The sequence below is a fragment of the Ogataea haglerorum genome (genome assembly GCF_019207285.1).
Source record: "Ogataea haglerorum isolate 81-453-3 chromosome Unknown 81-453-3_NODE_5_length_632335_cov_97.011461, whole genome shotgun sequence".
NCBI lineage: Eukaryota > Fungi > Ascomycota > Pichiomycetes > Pichiales > Pichiaceae > Ogataea > Ogataea haglerorum.
Genome location: NW_025065155.1, coordinates 758 through 20277, shown reverse-complemented (window position 1 = coordinate 20277; position 19520 = coordinate 758). Strand labels below are relative to the sequence as shown.

Here is a 19520-nt window from a genome sequence, read left to right as displayed (position 1 = left end):
GCAAAAATAAAATTTAACGTTCCTCAAAAACAAAAAAAAAAACTCGAAGATGGCACCTAAATACAAGACGAAAAAGCAAAAAGATTTTGATAAGAGAAGACTGAAAGTTGGAAAGACCGTGACTAAGTCCTCAAATTTGACAAACACTGCATTCCAGTCTAAAAGTATTCGTGTCAAATCACAGCTATTGTCGGGCCAGAATGATGACCCAGAATATGTCAAACTTCTATCGCTCTTAAAGCATCATTCATCGTCATCGAGACATGAAGTTCTTGTCCAGATTGAAAGGGAAATTGAAAGGCATGATTTCCGTGATAATTTCCCTTTTGATCAGCTTGTCAGCAAACTCAAACCTTTAATTCTAGACGAGTCCAAATTCGTAAGAGAACGTTGCATGATTATCCTCAAAAAGTTGGCCAGCACAAAAACAGAACTCTTGGTATTGCATCAATCATCTATTGTACTGTTTGTACTTTCAGGTATGAGCCACATCAGTCAATCGATAAGAAACGATAGCGTCAAGTTTCTAGATATATTGATCGATTTCGAGCACATTTTTCTGACAAATGTAGTGGTACGAGACCATTGGGGTAAGATATTGCGAAATTTTATCCATTTGATAGGATGGAGGAGTGGCGAACCACAACATTTGACTTCACAGTCTACGAGTTTTAGAGTTACGACTAATACTGCAACCTTAAATTCTATAAAGAGTACAACGACCAAAAGTCGTCAAAGGTTGTTTCAAGTTAAGCTTTTGAACAAATTTTTAGAGCTTGGTGCAATGAGTGCAGACAGGTATGAAACTAACGCAGATAATACTCTCATTAGCCAAAAATCACAGATTCATTCGACAACTTCTGCTTACATGATTCCCCGTGGCGCAGACCCTTACGGTAATTTGAAGTTGATGAGATTTTTCAATCCACCAACATGCATGGAAGTGACGTTGGCGAAGTCCAAAGAATGCCTTCAAAAACATTCTGCACGAAAGACAACAAACATTAATCTAGAGGATTACTCCTCTCATGATTTGATTAATCGTCGCAAATTGCTGATGGAACTATATTATGAGGGAATCCTTGAGGGCGTGACTGAAATCATGAATGATGACGATAGCGATTCTGATTTGAAATCAGCTGCCTCATCACTTGAGAGACTTTTGAAAGAAATTGCATTTCAACACAATGAAGACGTGTATAATTGATTCATACAAATATAAACCTTTGAGTGCGAAGAATAAAAAGTGCTATTTCATATCCAGTTGATGCCTGATCGAAGTTTCCTCAGGAGGTTCGTCGTCACTGGATGTCGCCTTTTCGATAGGAAGGCAGGCCCGATCTTCGTCGGAATTTCTTTCCATGAAAGGTTCTACAATGATCTTCTCTTGGATGATGGGTCCAAGTGACAGATAAATAGTAGGGTATTCAATGACAGACCTGTTTTTCAGAATAGTCTTGAGCGACATATCTTCGTGGAGTGATATAAAAACGTCGCTCGCTACTTCGGATCGTAGGAAATAATGAAGATTGAGCTTGCTTACTTCAATTTGTTTCTCTTCTTCCTTTACGCCCAGCAATGAAGCTAAAGGATCATTATCTGATATTGAGATCAGCGATCTGGTTTCCGTTGCTGGTTCAGGAGACGAAAGATGAGCAGAAAATTCTTTTTGCATCTTGGAATGAATGTCATTCGGAAGCAGTTTTGCTAAAGACTCATTTTCGTGATTATTATGTGAAAGTATCGTTCCAATCTTATCAAAGTGCGAGTTGATAATGATCCATTCTATTGTCCAGCAGCAAACGTCCCTCTGAGCATCATAATATGATCTGTTCAACCGTTTACGCACCATGCCTTCAGGAAGCTCAATTATATGCACTCCGCTCTTACTCGCATAGTAGCTGAACGCTTGAAGAAAACGTCGTTGTCGCTTTGTTCGGTCATTCAAATGCTTGCTGTTACGATTCAACAATTTCGAACATCTCGCCTCCTGCTTACCCACCTCTACTTTTCGCGAAATTCGAAGAAGTAGATTGTAATCTCTTTGTACATCTTCTCTAGAGAGTTGGTCTTTACTTTTATAGCTGACAGAATTTGAGGTCAGATCACTGGTTCCAGAGCAATCGGTCATAATCTTATGCTCTCTAAAACATAACAGTGAACAGCTTCTATAACCACATTTGGGACATCTATATTTAAATTTTTCCCGTTTACATGCAAAACAGAGGTCGTTGTCGGGGACGAGATTCAAACTCATATCAGATTGATCATAGACTAGTGACAATCAATTTTATAATGTTTCTTCTTAAGTTTTGAGTAGCGGTGTAAGGTTGTCTCACTTGCAGATTTCGAAAATCGATGTGATTTTTATGTGCCGACGCGTTGTTCCCGTTCAGCTTTGACAACTGAGTAAAGTAATTATAGAAGATGTCTCTTTGGGCCGATAAATATAGACCGAGAACTCTCAGTGAGTTGAGTTTTCATCCAAGAATTTCGAAACAGCTGCAGGTGATGGCAAGTTCGGGAGAGTTTCCCCATCTTTTGGTGTATGGGCCACCCGGTGCTGGGAAAAAGACACGAGTTCTCGCAACACTGAGAGAACTATATGGAGCTGGAACCGGAAGACTAAGGGTCGATGTGAAAACTTTCATTTTGCCTTCGGGCAGAAAGTTGGAGTTCAATGTCATATCGTCCTCCTTCCACTTAGAAATCACCCCGAGTGACATGGGTAACAATGATCGAATTGTAATACAAGATTTGCTCAAGGAGATTGGCCAGATAGAAAGCCTTGATTTCTCCAAGTTTGAAAATGCTTTAGTCTCTCTAAACGCAAGGGAACAGAATATGGGCAAGAAATTCAAGGTTGTTATTATTAATGAAGCAGAGCTTCTTACGAGAGATGCACAAGCTGCATTGAGAAGGACCATGGAGAAGTATTCAGCAAACATCAGGCTGATACTAATCTGTAATTCGACTTCCAATATCATCGATCCAATCAAGTCGCGTACATTGCCCATCAGGATTGCTTCTCCTAGCACGTCTGCATGCGCTGGAGTTTTAGAGATGATTTTAAAGAAGGAGCACCATGCGAGAAAAGCTTTTCCTGATGACAGTGAACAAAGAAACATAATATACAAGAGAATATCTGATGCGTCTGAAAGAAATCTAAGAATGTCAATTATGATGATGGAAGCAATGTATATGAATCATGATGTCGTCAGCATAACCACCCCCATCATAAGACCTGACTGGATTGATGTCCTTCATGAACTAGCCACCAGCATTTGCAAAGACCGATCCGTATCAAGATTACAACAAGCGAGATCTATTTTATATGAGTTGATGGCTCATGCTATTCCGGCAAAATTGCTCTTGAAAAAGCTCACACTTATCATATGGGAATTTACTGGAACCCTTGACCTCAAAAATAAGGCAGAACTAAGGACAGCTGTCATCTCGACAAGTACGATATATGATGAAAGGCTTTCTTTAGGTTCCAAAGACATATTTCACTTGGAGGGTTTCATCACAAAAGTCATGGTGATTTTGGAGAAGAGTTTCATGATGGATTGAAAGCCTGTATACAAAGGATTTTCATTGATCCTAGGTTCATTGGCTTCTCCCGTTGTATTGTTGGTATATACGCTCTTTTGATTTCATCACGTTTGCAAACTTTTTCGTAGGGTTATGTCTCAGCTTCTCATAATAGTTTGTCCTCGTTGCAAGTTTTCCAACCAATCTTAGGCCCAAGCGGGGCGTGGCGGATCTAGTGATGAATTCCCAAACACCCGGGAGCTTCTCGCAACTTCTCCGAAGAGCATCCTTGGCACTTTGTTCGTGCATTCCACTAACCTCAAAAACAACTTTTCCTGTAGGAACTCTTGCAGCCCAATGATCGAATGCACCCTTTCCCTTTCCCATACGAGTTGCATTTCCCTTAATACAGACAGCAATGTTTGTACACAAACGCTTCCAATATATTCCATTTTCTTTCTTCACGAATTTCATCAGTACATTATCAGCAGCCCTCAATTGTGCGGCCGTTATCCTTGTCCCCTCAGATTTCAATCTCATTCCAAAGGAGCCGAATTTCAATGTTGTCCCCTTGTCCGAACAACCGGTTCTGACAGGTACTCTACCCTTTTGCTTTTTCTTAAGATGCTTGTATTGCGGTGCAAATTCATGTCCATACCTCCGTGGGACAATAGATCTCCATGGTGAGGCTGTAATGAAATTTACTAGGCGGCCTGAACCACCCTGAGAAGAAAGGTATGACCTCAACATTAGTGAATACCAATGAAAAATCTAACAGAAATCCATTAAGTTTTACTTCAAATTCGAGAGGGTAACTTAAATCGGTTTTAAATTTTACAACGCAAAAGATCCCTTCTCTCATGAGCACTATGGTCATCAAAATGCGGGCCTGTAAGGCTGCGAACCCTTTTGTAGCACGTGTTTTTTCCCGGGGTAGGTATACACGCGGGACGAACTAACTGACAAGCGAATTCGGGGATAATTATCAATGGAAAAGCATACGTTGTAGACGAATGGACAAATGTTAGGCCAGGAATCTTGTCTTTAGTGGGTAGGAATTTGCATAAAAACTCAAACCACCCAATAGGGATTTTGAGAGAACTGATTGAAAGTCGATTCAAGAATCTCGGATACACCTTCTACAACGACTTCGATCCCGTTGTGTCCGTACACGATAATTTTGATGTTTTAGGATTTCCAGAGGACCATCCGGGCAGATCAAGATCTGATACATACTATATTAATAAAGATCTTGTGCTTCGGACCCACACCTCGGCGCACGAACGTTTTTGCTTTGAAAACTGCACGACGCCTGGGTACTTCATTTCGGGAGACGTGTATCGAAAAGACGAAATCGACCGTACCCACTATCCGGTTTTTCACCAATTGGAAGGCGGTCGTTTATGGTCTCGAAAATCTTCGGGAGATTCTTTAGTTTCCCAGATCGAGTCCGATATTGCTGCTCTTCCAAAGCTGGATATCATTGTGGAAGATAACAATCCAATATTTGACGCGGTGCGGAATCCCAAACAAGACCACATGTCAGACCTGGAGACAAAGTTGGTAACCTTGCATTTAAAGAGAACAATTGAAATTATGGTTGGCCAGGTTTTCCTTGAGGCTGAGAAAGCAGCCTCAGGGAACGGAGCTATTGCACCGAATTTCAAAGAGCCTCTTCGGGTCAGATGGTTAGAAGATAAATTTCCGTGGACTACGCCTTCTTGGCAGATTGAAGTCTGGTGGAATGGTAGCTGGTTAGAGTGCTGCGGTTGTGGAATTGTTAAGAACGAGGTTCTTTTGAAGTCTGGCATAAAAAATAGCATCGGTTGGGCATTTGGAATAGGTCTTGACAGAATTGCAATGCTTCTTTTTGGCGTTCCGGATATCAGACTTTTCTGGTCCAGAGATGACAGGTTCAAGAAACAATTTTCAGCTAACCAAATCTCGGTCTTCAAACCGTACTCCAAGTATCCTGGCTCTGTAAGGGATATATCATTTTGGCTTCCTGAAAACACCACTGAAGCTTCTGCACTTCATGAAAACGATTTGATGGAAATTGTTCGTGAAATTGCAGGTGATTTGGCCGAAAGTGTGAAGCTAATTGATGAATTTGTGCATCCTAAGACGGGAAAAAGGTCACAATGTTATAGAGTCAATTATCAGTCGATGGACAGATCACTCGTCACTGAGGAAGTGAACGCGCTGGATGAGAAAGTGAGGAAGGCACTGAGGTCTTCATATAATATAGAACTTCGGTAGACAGTGTAAATAATACTGAAAACCATTGTGCGGCGTCACAGGCTTCTCGAAGGTGAAGCAGCTATTTTTCAATTAGAGCCTACGAAAAGACGTGATGTGATATAAATAAATTTCCGTCTTTTTAATCAAGATGGGATACAGAAAGCCTATAGTAATTCTTTATGGATCAGAAACGGGAAATTCAGAAGACTATGCTTACTGCCTTTCTCGTAAACTAAGATACGAAAGATATAGTTTGACCGTTTGCTCCTTAGATGAGTTTGATCTCAAAGAACTTCTTGACATCAATTGTCTCATAATAATATGCTCTACTGCAGGCCAAGGTGAAATTCCTCGAAATGGTCGCAAGTTTTGGAAGTTCATGCTAAAGAAACGTCTACCTTCGGATCTCTTCTCCCATTTAAGAATCTCAAGTTTTGGTCTGGGCGACTCTTCTTATCCGAAGTATAATTCAGCTGTGCGCAAAATTCATGCTAGATTTCTACAACTCGGTGCCAAGGAGTTTTGCATGAGAGGCGAAGGGAATGAGCAGGCTCCCGAAGGAGTTGAGCCTTTTTATATTGCTTGGGAGGAAACAGTGGTGTCCAGCCTCAAGGCTCAATTTCCTTTATCGACCAACTTACTTCCAGTCCCAGAAACTGAGCTTCTTGAACCTGCTACTGTATTGAAACCCTTAACACAGAACAAGGCTCTTGATACAGAAAAAAGCAGTAAGATGGATGCAATAGAGCGACATATGGATCATCATTCTCAGATGGTGACGAAGTTTATGGTCCTTGAAAATAAAAGGCTGACCACAGAGGACCATTTTCAAGATGTAAGACTTTTGAAACTTAAGTCCGTTGATTGCATGCTATCGTATGAGCCTGGGGACTTATTGGCCTTGTATCCGGCAAATGATTTGAAAGATGTCAATGCACTTATAGAATTACAAGGATGGACAAACATTGCTGATTTCCCTCTGCAAATTGACGGACCTTTCAGAGCTCCAGGGGGCCTTATACAAAACCTCACTCTCAAATCGTTCATTATGCATCATTTAGATATTATGTCTATTCCAAGGCGGTCTTTTTTCTCACTCGCTTGGCATTTCGCATCGGATCAAATGGAACAGGATAAATTAAGAGAGTTCTCTAAGCTAAACGGAAGTGAACAACTGTACGATTATGCCAATAGGCCTCGCAGATCAATTTTGGAGGTCCTCCAAGAATTTTCGTCCCTTAAAATCCCTTTGAATTATTTACCTGAGTTGATCCCTCAATTAAAACCAAGATTGTTTTCAATCTCTTCAAAGCCAGACAAATCCATTATAGAGCTTACTATTGCAATAGTTGAATACAGAACCATCATTCGTCGGCTTAGAAGAGGCGTGTGCACTCGATGGGTAAAGACTTTGAACTCTGGAGATCTAATTATCAGCTCGGTAATTAAAAACCAAATGGCCCACAATCTTATGAACGATCGTCCCATAGTGATGATTGGTCCAGGAACAGGGATTGCACCTATCAAATCTGTCATTGAAGAATCGATAGTACGTGCCCCTTCTAGATCACTGTGTCTATTCCCGGGCCACAGGTATTCGAATAAAGACTACCTCTATGGCCCAATTTGGTCACAACTAGAGCGAGAAAAAAAGTTGCTAGTATTCCCTTCCTTTTCTCGAGAGGGTTCCGGTTATGTTCAAGATACGTTATACAAGAATAAAAACCTGATAAACAGACTGATTGTGCTAGAAAATGGATCAATCTTGCTCTGTGGATCGTCAGGTAAGATGCCAACGCAAGTCAGATTGACTCTTGAAGCCATATTTGCCGAAATGAACCATTGGACTGAAGATGAGGCACATAGGTACTTGATTGCTCTTGAGGATAAAGGTAACTATGTGCAGGAAACATGGTGATTAACTCTGTACCTTTTAGATTAGTACGGAAGAGCGATTATTCATTCAATTGCATATTTCCAATTTTCTGTTCCAAACTAGCTGTTTCGTTTTGTTTTACTGAGAATGGTGTAAGTAAACTTACTTTTACCCCTTCGTCTTCTTCTTTCTCTATGTCTTGATCTTGCCCATCGTCTTCTTGAGCTTCGTCCACACCATCATCATCTTGAGTTTTATCAAAGTCCTCATCACTAACGTGGTCAACCCTATCATCTTGAGATTTATCAAGGTTGTCATCACTCTCATTGTCCAGACGCTTTCTGTTGGGATTTCCCATCGTCCACCAATCAAGGGTGGATTTTGTCGCCTTTCTCTGTTCCTTCTCTCTTTCCATTATGTCAAGATAGTTTTTTTCTATCTCAAGGATCGAGCTTGAATCCGATCCTTTTTGGTACATATCGAAAAGCTCTTGGTTGATTGCTACAAACGCCGCTCCATAAGAAAAACGCTGTAGCAACTCCTGAGCAAGATCCATGCGTCCAACAATAATAAGACAAGCTGCTATGGCTTCCATGCAATTCAATTTCATTGGTTTTCCATAATTTACAGGATTAGCGGCAAGGAGGTAAGGAAGAAGCCTTTCGTTACGCCCGCCTATCTTACCAAATGGAATTTCCGCTAGTCGAGCCCACGAACATTCAACTACTGCTATTCCAATTTCTTCAACCAATGGTCGATCACTGGGGCTAACTACTTGAGTGGCATTCGGAGTCACTACAATACCTTGGAATTTCTGTCCTATTCGAAGATCTTTCATAAGGCCTAGCCTTTCTAATTTTTTACCACTGCATTTCTTTGGGTCACAATGATCAAAATCCCACATTGCTAATTTGATAGGAAACTTGTTAATTTGAGACTGACCAGAATATTTGATTTCTTGACGTTTCCTTCTATTTGAGTATTTTGGAGATGACGACTCTTTCCTGACATTGTCTCTTTCTTTGTTCTTTCCTTTAGCCATCTTGGATTTAAATTATAACTAAAAAAAAAAAAACATTTAAAATTAAAAGTAGGGTCTACGGGGTCTACGATATATGAAGAAGATACAATACGACATTCGTAAAAATCTCTTCGGAGGGTTGTCCTGTCATTGCTAATACCAAAACTTGTTAATGGGTTTCGTACACAAATGACCATGACATTCTGACTGAAAGAAATACGTAGCAATTTTTAGCTTGACTGGTATCAAGCATCAAGTTTTCGGACTTATTTAAGTTACATGAAACGAAATATCCTAAATACGACGAGAAGGTTAACTTTTCTTTTCCCCGAAGGGAGGACCGCATAGAGCCTGTATAAGTGGCAGTGTGACGATCATCAGGAAGTATTCATGTAGGTAGATGCACTTATGAATGACCAGAATATTTTCGTCGTCTACATTACAATACTTGATTGCAAAAAGTTATCCCTGTAGGAATCTCCATTTATTGCGGATCTAAGGTTTCCATTTTCTCTAACCTTGTTGATAAGTGATTATCTAGCTAAGCTAGGCACTATTTTTGATAATTACAAGGCCTGCCTGATTCGAGAACTGTTCTATGAAGGAGAGATGGAGCAGGGCAAAGCAATGATGGATTTTTCGATTCCTTATACTCGCTCAAGTTGTGTGTTGAATTTATGAGGCCTCTACTATCGTTTTTGGTACAGCTTTGACATCCTTTCAGTCTTAAATAGTCAAACGAAATGAGTAGCACTCCAACTACTAAGATCGGGTCGCCGTAGCTGATTTTGTTTTTCAATAATCCTAGTAGGCAACATGGGTAATTAGCTAATAAAATGAGTTAATTTTACGACATCTGCGCTCTTTGTATCATTTGCTGACACTGTTTTCTCATGAGTACGTTACTTATCAGGGAATGACTTCGAACACGAATGTTGTAAGGAAGCACTTGAATCTCCTTGACCCCTTTTTGACTGTTCTGTTCAATTATGGTGAGTTAAGTGAAAACTCTGAAATTAGAACTATCATCGATAAATTGGTGACAAGTCCTCACCGATATGTGATACTTCTTCCAAAAACCGAAAAGCTCTTGCTCATCAATGGATCCGACACTAAAGTGTTAGACACCTTATTCTCTGACCGCTTATTCATTCAGTCGCATGTTATTGATACGAAGACGGGCAAGTCATTGGGGAACGAGACATCAGTTTCTACTATGAATAATGGCTTGATCTTGTTTCAAAACGGCAAATCTCTCGCAAGACATGAAGATATTGAGCCACCAAAGAACGAAGTTTACACCGAAAGTTTGACTTACAGCACTTTATCATACCTATATCCTGGTTATAAGCTTCAAATTTGCTTCATAGAATCTCCCTTGGTTTTTCCAAGCGGGAACAAGACTTGTCCAGATAAAGTAGTCGGCTTCCAAGATATCGTCAAAGGCAAAGATGGAATCCTTGAAGATGATATTTGTGAGGATTTCAACGATTTGATGAAGGATTCAGGGGCACTGGCTGATCATATCGGACCCAAGTTTCGGGAACTATTTTCGAGCTTTAATGTTGTTCAAGCTCGAACCGAGGGTGAGTTAATGTCTTTGTTCTTGGCTACCATAGCTAAAGCTGTTGATATTGTTAGGTCCCTTCCTAGTCCCACTCATTCAATGCTGATCAAGAAATTCAACGAGGAAAGTCTTCATCAAGCAATCTATGATTACGTGGAAATGAATGTATATGATAAATTATGGCCACGTTTTCTGGATCTTTGCAGCACTCCTACGGACCATTTGTTGAATGCTAGCTATGAAGTTTTTCAGTATATGAGCATATCACAGCTTGGTCTCCCCGATTCAGTTGTTGAGGATACGGACTTGATTCAACTCTTGCTTGGTCGCGTTGTTAAAGCCATCAGCGAGATCAAGATGCTGGATTATTCAATGACTTCTTCAGGGAAGCTCAATGTTTTATTGAGAGCCATAAATGCTCTATCACACGATCCGAGCGAATCAAACTCCAGATTTATTATCGATGCAGATACTCTATTATCCTTGGTAATACTGGTGTTGGGGACTGCAGGTGTAACTAATGTGCAATGCCAAGTGAAATATATCAAAAGCTATTACCCTTCCCCGGAGAAAGTTCAAAGTGGTACCCCGGGATATGTCATTTCTACTATAGAAGCTGCCGTTGGCTATTTAACTGACGACTGTAACATTAAATCACTGTCAAGGCAATGCAGAGCTAATGAAAAGCTCTGGAAAAATATCTGTCTTTCAGCGGAGGATCCACGTTGGGCGACATTCCATAAAAACCTCCACGGACTACAGGAGCACCACCTCGGTAACGTCAATACAACTGAAATGGTTCAGTCGCTTGTAGGAAAAGCTCTTAGATCCAGAAACTTGAAAGGCGAGTCTTGCCTTATAATGGCAATAAAACACGGAAGTTGGCCCGTTTTCAAAACTTTAATCGATCTTCATGAAGTTTATGATTTGAACTTTATTTTGACTGATACTGACAATTCAGGGTCCACTCTGCTACAGCTGGCTCTAATTGAGGGTGACAGTAGGATGATATTGGAACTTATTGAGATAATAAGCGAAGCAACCGAACCCGAGATCGAAATTTACTGCTCGAAACCGAATAACTCGGGCCGTAACTTGGGACATTACTTGATGTATTACAAGCCCCTTGTACCAACGCTTGGGACACATATAAACTGGAGACAGGTTGATTGTTTTCATCAAACCCCTCTTGCTACGATAGTTCGTTGCTATGATCATCCCGATTACCAAGATTTGCTAGAGGCTGTTCTGCGTACTGTCTATGAGTGGTACGCAAAACAAAATTTATCATTTGATCTTAAAGACCATTTGGATGCCAAGAATAATTCTCTACTTCATTCATTTAAGGATGGAAGAACATTAGGATATTTCTTGAAGCTATTTCGCGGGCTAGATTTGAACTATCCAAATTCCCAGAATCTCACACCGCTCATGTTCTCGATCAAGTATAATAAATTTTGGAACGTTTATTATTTACTGAATGACGAAAGGACCGACATTTCGAAGGCGAATACAAAAAATCATTTGACGGCTTTTGATTACATCAAGACTTCAATGCTCCAGCACTCATTGCTTCAAGAATCAGAGCACTTCTCAAATTCGCTTAGATTCAGATTGAAACTTTTGACCGTCATGAGTGCGTCACTCTTAAGAACTCTGTGCCCGAAACACTCAATTAGAAGTGCGGTGATCATCACCAGGAGATATGACACAGATAATGATGCTAACTTGTACTTATTTCTTATGTCGGAGAACAGCTCGGAACAAAAGGCTGGATATTTTGTCCGTCACAATCAGAAATTTTGAAAATGTTGGCTGCCCTCAAGCTTTCACGGCCATATGATTTCCCCCAAGTGAGGCTTTCATTTTTGGAACAATTGAGAAAGACTTCAAATCAGCACCATTCCTTTGGGCATATGAGTCAGCTGTTGGATTATGACCGAACTTCACAGCTCAATTTATTATTGGCTTCTCTCGCTATGAACGAAGAGAGGGGAATTGATGATGAGCTTTGGAAACTTCTGAGTAAGAAAACTTCGTTGGGCAGTTCAAACCATTCGCAACGATTAAGTCCAGCTAAACAAGAGAATTCTTTTACTTTAACCTGTGAGGATCTGCTTAGTGCTCAGTCTTTCGTCAAGCTTACTGGTAACGATTTGTCGAGGTTCTTTAAAATATGCGAAATGTTCTTCAGACAACACGCGTTATTGGGCATTCTTTGGAGCGACGTTGAAAGGCTGTCCTTGTGGAAACCATATGGCACGAAGTCCTCTGACGAAGTCGGACACATTGTACACAGATCTACTGGGTTTAAAGACATTTTTAATACTAGCGCCACAATACTTTCGATGAGCAAGAATGCAACAGGTGAGAAATTGTTAGACTCTCTAAGTTTCTTCCTTTATTCAGCGAAAGACCTTCAAGAAGAGCTGAAATGCTTTTTTGACGTGTATATTAAAAGGATATTGTCCTTACTAAATCAGGTGAGTGACCTACAAAATCATTGTCGCCAATTACTACAAAAAGCGCAACAGCATTCATCATTTACATCCACTTCATGCACTCAGCTTCGTCAGTTGGCGGAAAGCATAGACAAATACTTAGTAGAAAGTCGGTATGCATACCTCAAGTCAGCAGATGATCATTATGTTTGGCACTCTTCTACCATAAACTTGCCCTACAAGCAAAGCTCAATGTTCGGAATCTTCGATCTTTCGAGATTCTCAGAGAAAAACAGGATTATGCAAACTGAAAAACTTGAGGAGTGCTTTGCCGCTATCAAGAATAACATCAACGGGTTGGCAATCAAATTTAGAGCAAGTTATGAGTCTATCAACATGGAGCTCAATAATTTCTACCTTTTTAAGAAACAATTCTTTCTTATTGTGTTCAAACAATTTGCAAGAAGGCAAATTGAAATGCTCAAATCACAGCAAAACAGACTCGAACTTGACATGGAACGCTTTCTGTTTAATGAACGTACGTAATCTTCTATTCCTCCACTAACCCGAGTTTGAGTTTCTAAACTGATTCGCCAAATTTTGAAGCATAGGATTATTCATAAGCTCATCCAAACCTCCCTCACCGCCAAGACCCAAGCTTTGAGCCATCTGCCTTATTTGCGGATTGTTGAGTAAACCATTTATAGCCTCAGGGTTTTGCATCATTCTTTGTGCAGCTTGCATGATTTGGGGATTGTTCATTAATCCGGCCATACCTCCAAGATCACTGCCGCTAGAGGGTGACCCTTCAGAAGACCCACCGAACATATTAGCCAAACTTGTTATATCCGGCATTGTCTGGGACTCACCACTAGAAGAAGTTTGGGACTCCGATTCACGGTTTGCAGATCCTAATGATGCAACTAAAGTTTCAGTGTACTTCTTTTTGGCAGTTTCGAAACCTTTTCTCATAGCTTCCGATGGTGAATCACCTTCGACTTCTAACCCACGTTCATAAGCTTTCATAGACCCTTCAATGTCTCCTAGTGCATATTTCGCTAGTCCCATACGAGACCATGCTTTAGCATAATTAGGCGCGAATTCGGTGGCCTTTTGTGCATCCTTCAAGGCTAAATCGTGTTTTCCAAAAGACGAGTAGGCTGCAGCACGGTTAGATAAGTACACAGCATTTGAAGGAAACAAATTTAACGCCTCAGTATATTTTTCAATTGCTTGTTCGAAATTACGAGCGGCCATGGCCCTATTACCTTCAAGCTTCAATGACTCAGCTTTTTCCTTATTCTTAGCCTCATCTTCGTGGATGTGAACAGGAACTGACTCGTCTTCTGCAGCTTTTGATGCCTTTCTTATAGGCAGAGAGATAAGACTGCGAAGGTTTTGTCCCTCAAAGACGTCACTGACCTGTTCACAAAATGCGGAATCTAAGCCGAATGCCTCACCTATGCTTTCAATTGCAAATTCTATTGAGTCCTTGTTATCCTCAGGAATTGTGTTGGACTCAAGGCATTGTTTTAAAAATCCGACAATAAGAGCAGAAATCTGCTTATCCGTAGTGTTCATGATGAAAGTGGCGCTAATACACTTAAGAAAATGCCGGAATTTTTACGCAAGAAATTTAATAGGATAAGGCAGTGCTTTGACTACTCTTGATTACCTAATGATAATAGGAATTGGATCTGACTTATTTTTTAAGTAAGCCCAATCACGTGACAGAGGTCACAGCACTCGTCAAAAATAATAGGTTGTATTGTGAGTGTAATATAGTAGAGTAATGGAAATCCATCCGTACGAGCTCTTGCAGTGTAGCTGCCTCATATCACAAACAGTAAGAACCCTCCTCAAAAGCAGTTGACGATATATTTTGACCATTGAGCCTGCGGGTTGAATTCACTGCTGTCATCGCCACTGTAGATTTCATATATAATTGGAGACACTCAAAAAAATAAAGGATATCGTAGCCATCTACTACAACAAGGTATATCAAAAACTCAATCAAACGTAAAGGAGTTGAAAGAAGCACCCGAGTGTATGACTCGTTCCTATCTAGATATTTGAAAAACTCTTTTTTGGTTTTGAATCATTCAGTGAGCTTCCTTGAATAAATGATCAAAAAGGAATTCTCTCCATCGGTTTTGAGGCAACACCGCGGCCTTTTGTCTCAGTAGTCAAATAATTGTAACATTTTCGGTGTGTTAGAAGTACTATATGGATTCCGAAAAACTATCTGACAGGCTAGGCTAGGAGGCTTAGCTTACCTCTGCTTCTTGAAGAGCTTTTTCTGACATGTTGTACCCCAGCTGCATCACTTTCGATTTATCAGAATATAAGAAGACTTTATCACAACTATCAGGATTAGTTGGTAGGAGAGTAGGTACCTAGTGATTTTTGATATGGCTGCACCATTTAGAAGCCTCAATTTCTTGACACCGTCCACGCAAAATCTGCCCTGCATACATGGGCTTGTTTTTTTGTATTACGAGGATGTTCAATGTAGTGTTGCGTAACTTGATCCCTCTAATGACGACTTCTGGTGAATGCAAATAGCTATGCTTAGGCCATGTGTTGAAAGGAGTTGGTGCTTCGATAGCCGAGATGTTAAATGTTTGTCAGCTATTGTTTAGGGTATGATTCACCGGTACATGCCTGCCCTAACCATTTTCCTATCTTGCGATGATTATGAATTTGGAAGGTGGAGTTTGTTCAAATCTATGGAATACATCAGTTTACTGCCACTGTAAGTGGTCCGGCAAATACGAAAGAGCATCTCTTGAGAAAGAGTTATTTTTGTTGAGATAAGATAGTCATAGATTATATCATGGCTGTGCGGCTTATCCTAATATGAAGGTTTGTGATTTAGCACATGCATAGTATGTGCATCAGATCCAAATGATACAAATCTGAATCACATATGAGACTATCCACATAATATATAAGGATATGCTATACCCCACTTATAAGTGAGGGAATTAGGTATACCAAAGATATTAACCATCTGATACCTAGTCACACTATTGAAGGAAGTATAATGACTGTAGACATTACACTTATCAATACTAAATTCCAACATTTTTGAGCCCATGAGAACTTTCGTAGGTCCACCACCTGACTTTGGATTTCTCATAGGTGACAAAGCAGGGTGTTGAATCATAAAAATTTCTTCTGAAATACAATGCTTCAGAGGGACAGCTATGATGTGACGTCCATCCGATGTTTCTTCATACTTTCAAATCCAGTTGCAACTGACCAAGGAGTCTGAATTAATGGCAGTAAAGAGAGACCCGGCATAAGCCAAGAACTTGTTTATGGGAAATTAAATCAACAATAAGACCGGCATTGAGTAGTCTGTTGAGCTTGCACCTCCTTGATTATGAATTATGCCATAAGACTTGGCAAATTTTCAGGTGAAGACGGGATCTAGGATAATTGGCAAGAGGCTAAAGAAATTCAAATGAATATACTATCCGTCAGTAAATGCTAAAGTTGCTTGGAAACCAGCAGCTTCTGGATGAAAGACAGACGGAAAGAGCAGTTTCTACTTAGAATCAGATTTCAGTGCCAGAGCAAGTGCTAAAAAAAAATCAACAGGGAATGGAATGCGAGTGCGATGGAGTTCGGATTGATTTGATCAGGCTGGAGTCAGCTTTCAGAAAAAGACAGAGGTGGCTCAGGAAATCATCAGATGATGGACTGCCGGAGTTCAAAAAACAAGCCAGCTTTGAGGAAAACGGCTCATATAGAAGGTTACACAAGCGTTCCTAGCACAATTTGCCGCTACAGTAGCACAGACTTCGGCTCCACGTACTGTGAAGCACTTTGCTCGACCTTGTTGGATTCACTTTTGCGGCGTTTATTGAACAGAAGCATGAGCCGGTCAGAATATGGAACAGAAGGCATGAACGCATTGAGGCAACAAAACATTACAGGGATTAATTTTTCCTCTGCTCTTTCAGCTGGTGATTAAGTTATAGGGTCTTCAAAGCAAAAGTGTTTACTGTTGCTTTGACGTGATCATGCATTCTATACTGAAGTCAGAACTATGTGGTTCAACATATAACACAGGAAAGCATAAACTGTCAATAAATACCGAAAATCTCGAACTAGAGTCACCAGCGAAGCTTAAAGAATTACGCGCTCGCAACAAAAGCTGTTTAGTTTAGTTTAGTTTTTGCTTCCCAATGTGAGGTCAATTCCTTGAATTGAAATTGGTTAGACATGAAAATTCATTGGTTGATTTTAGCCTACTTAATTAACGACCTTCAGCATTAATGCGTATTTCTCACAGAACTCGTCTGAATATATTCGTTCACTTGAAATGTATGAATTGAATATAGCTACTGTACTCGCCAAAGATAAAGTGTTTGAGTTTGATTAGATACTCATATTTCAAGTGAATATCACTGATCAGCTAGATACAAAAATTGCTTACGTGCCCATACACATCGCTGTGATAAGATACGGTCATTTTACCATGGTAGATGTAATCAACGTGTAAGAATCTATAAAGTAAGAGATTGTTTTAGTAGAAGCCAAGACGTGGTATAAACGGCGACTAACTATTGGAAAATGGTTTTAAAAGGGTAGCCTGCTTTCAGTTCACAAGATAGAGAGAAAACACGATCAATCATATATTCTATTCAATTGAAAGTATCGAGTCCTATGTTAACTTGCTTACTAATTTCTAGTGGTCGCAGTAGTTCTTTAATTTTTGCTTTAAAAAACTGATACGATAATATAAAGTTGGATTAGATCGGAACATCGGAGACCTTCAGCCCTTCCACATATATGATATGATATCTAAGATTTTGAATGTACAAATATATAATTTGAGTTTGTTTAGACTATGTCCTGCAATATTCCACGTTATTTATTGTCATATTTGAATAAAGTGGGCATGTATGTAGCAGCGCACTCCGTCTTATATTAGTGAGGGATATAAATGTCCTGGTATCTGTCCATAGTAATATCTTAGAATTTCTTGCAAATTGTATAGGCTTTTCTTTGTTTCGTTAAGCTGCTTGCTTCCTATTTAAGTATACTATGTATAGACATATACAGGGAACGTCCATTTAGCTTGAATTCATCCTCAAAAAAAATCAAAAAAACCTTCATACATGACTCAAATCTCAGTAGTAAGGTAATGCATACTGAAGGTTGCAACCATAGGATATTGTCAATCAAACCGATTTCTCATCTGCAAATATCTTACAAGCATTGAGTACTTTTTTCAGCCTCAGCTGTCTCTATAATTGTCGTTTCAGTGGGGGTCAATGGTCGCAAACCTTGCTATGTACAGCTGAGTCAAAAGTACCGATTTCGATAGACCTTCACGATATATTGTAATGGCATATGTAGTTTTCATTATGGTGCCGACATCCACTTTTGTGTAGAATCATTGGCTCTTATTTGCATGAATAGGATCCAGGATAAGATCAGAAATTCCTCAGCAGACCTATTAGCCAAGAATTCAACTGCGAGCACGCCAAGGGTTGGTTGTTTATGGCATTGATGTGGAATGAGCCCAACGAGCTATATCATTGCAGTTATGCATTCCATCTTAAGTTTAAAGGTATGCGGCTCATGCATAACTAGATTTGACTTGATATAAATTTCTTATCAAACATGACTGAATATACCTATCTATTACTGCAGGGATTACTTTATAAGGAGACATATATAGTCTTTTTGGGGACTATGTACATTCATAGTCCCTAACATATCTCAGAATTTAACCACTATTGCCCACCACTCAATCATCAGATACGAAAACTCTAATTGCTGAGGCAAGTGGCCAAGGCACTTATAAGGATGAGACTTTTCAAGATCTGTGAGATGAGGACTCGAACTTATAAGCTCTCATGAAGATAAGCGATTCAACAGCCAACTCCCCCATATGTGTTTTAAGACAACACAGCACATGATTTATGTAAGATTTGAACATAACAGTGTCGGGCTGTCGCATGGCCACCTGTTAAACGATAAATTTGGTGCTATGAAGCACTAAATGAATCCAACTGATTAGATTTCTTGCATAGAACTCATCTAGAGACACTGGACTCCGGTTTTTCAGGCACATGGAACATTGATCACGCTAAATTGTCTAATCTTAATCAAAACATATATGAGGACTGAGAATATGTAGATAATCATTAAAACTAAGCGAGACTAAACACTGTTAGGTTTTAAATCATATATATAGTTTTCATTAATGCTTGTGCTCGAAGTTTTAGCTTATTTATTTGTATGGTTATAGACTTCCACTATAGATGAGTTGTGTTGGAAGCTCTTTTTATAATAATCTTAGAGAACAACAGTATGAGGGCTTGCAAGTGTACCCTTGGCCTAGAATACTATAATTGAGACAGTTCAGCCATTATTTTCGGAGATCTCATACTCCATGCATTACCAGAGAGTCGGTTGATTTCACTTCTTATGGCCAAGTTAGAAAAGCTTTTCTAGAAAATAGCTGTTGCTATATATCGTCGGGCAGCCATATAGATATTAGGCTAAGCTGTACTAAATCTGCTTGCCAGTTGCAGACTAATATTGGATTACATAACGACGTTAATGGATAAGCGGCTATTGGAGGTTTAATTCTTCTAATTTCTGCTATGATAGTCCTACTTTCTTCCGGATCTTCTTGTTTCGCACCGAAAGTGACCAGATCGTGAAGTCTGAGCTGTAATTTGAGACACAACTTATGTGCTCTGAGTTATCTAAACATTATTTCTAGATACTTGCTAGCAAGAGGGCCCTTGCAATAGTTGCAGTATTTCGACGGCATTTGCGAAGCATAAAAAGGGAAAAATATGAATTCGTATT

At 39.8% G+C, this 19520-nt stretch overlaps 10 protein-coding genes across 10 annotated transcripts; 6 read left to right on the top strand and 4 right to left on the bottom strand.

Annotated features, from left to right (window-relative positions):
* Positions 1-49: 49 nt before the first annotated feature.
* On the top strand, positions 50-1207 carry KL911_001951 (uncharacterized protein; the record flags this gene model as incomplete). Its single annotated transcript, XM_043196966.1, has 1 exon — positions 50-1207. One exon carries the CDS (start codon positions 50-52, stop codon positions 1205-1207), a length of 1158 nt encoding a protein of 385 aa, XP_043054956.1.
* Positions 1208-1249: 42 nt separating this feature from the next.
* On the bottom strand, positions 1250-2131 carry KL911_001950 (uncharacterized protein; the record flags this gene model as incomplete). Its single annotated transcript, XM_043196965.1, has 1 exon — positions 1250-2131. The coding sequence occupies one exon, from the start codon at positions 2129-2131 to the stop codon at positions 1250-1252; it is 882 nt and encodes a 293-aa protein (XP_043054955.1).
* A 296-nt stretch (positions 2132-2427) lies between these two features.
* Positions 2428-3573, top strand: KL911_001949 (uncharacterized protein; the record flags this gene model as incomplete). The annotated part of the gene is made up of 1 exon (XM_043196963.1): positions 2428-3573. The coding sequence occupies one exon, from the start codon at positions 2428-2430 to the stop codon at positions 3571-3573; it is 1146 nt and encodes a 381-aa protein (XP_043054954.1).
* A 36-nt stretch (positions 3574-3609) lies between these two features.
* On the bottom strand, positions 3610-4284 carry KL911_001948 (uncharacterized protein; the record flags this gene model as incomplete). Its single annotated transcript, XM_043196962.1, has 1 exon — positions 3610-4284. One exon carries the CDS (start codon positions 4282-4284, stop codon positions 3610-3612), a length of 675 nt encoding a protein of 224 aa, XP_043054953.1.
* Positions 4285-4394: 110 nt separating this feature from the next.
* On the top strand, positions 4395-5793 carry KL911_001947 (uncharacterized protein; the record flags this gene model as incomplete). The annotated part of the gene is made up of 2 exons (XM_043196961.1): positions 4395-4425; positions 4502-5793. 2 exons carry the CDS (start codon positions 4395-4397, stop codon positions 5791-5793), a joined length of 1323 nt encoding a protein of 440 aa, XP_043054952.1.
* A 130-nt stretch (positions 5794-5923) lies between these two features.
* Positions 5924-7693, top strand: KL911_001946 (uncharacterized protein; the record flags this gene model as incomplete). The annotated part of the gene is made up of 1 exon (XM_043196960.1): positions 5924-7693. One exon carries the CDS (start codon positions 5924-5926, stop codon positions 7691-7693), a length of 1770 nt encoding a protein of 589 aa, XP_043054951.1.
* Positions 7694-7730: 37 nt separating this feature from the next.
* KL911_001945 (uncharacterized protein) lies at positions 7731-8693 on the bottom strand (the record flags this gene model as incomplete). Its single annotated transcript, XM_043196959.1, has 1 exon — positions 7731-8693. The coding sequence occupies one exon, from the start codon at positions 8691-8693 to the stop codon at positions 7731-7733; it is 963 nt and encodes a 320-aa protein (XP_043054950.1).
* Positions 8694-9588: 895 nt separating this feature from the next.
* Positions 9589-12045, top strand: KL911_001944 (uncharacterized protein; the record flags this gene model as incomplete). Its single annotated transcript, XM_043196958.1, has 1 exon — positions 9589-12045. One exon carries the CDS (start codon positions 9589-9591, stop codon positions 12043-12045), a length of 2457 nt encoding a protein of 818 aa, XP_043054949.1.
* A 110-nt stretch (positions 12046-12155) lies between these two features.
* On the top strand, positions 12156-13226 carry KL911_001943 (uncharacterized protein; the record flags this gene model as incomplete). The annotated part of the gene is made up of 1 exon (XM_043196957.1): positions 12156-13226. One exon carries the CDS (start codon positions 12156-12158, stop codon positions 13224-13226), a length of 1071 nt encoding a protein of 356 aa, XP_043054948.1.
* A 15-nt stretch (positions 13227-13241) lies between these two features.
* KL911_001942 (uncharacterized protein) lies at positions 13242-14261 on the bottom strand (the record flags this gene model as incomplete). Its single annotated transcript, XM_043196956.1, has 1 exon — positions 13242-14261. The coding sequence occupies one exon, from the start codon at positions 14259-14261 to the stop codon at positions 13242-13244; it is 1020 nt and encodes a 339-aa protein (XP_043054947.1).
* Between the last annotated feature and the right edge of the window lie 5259 nt (positions 14262-19520).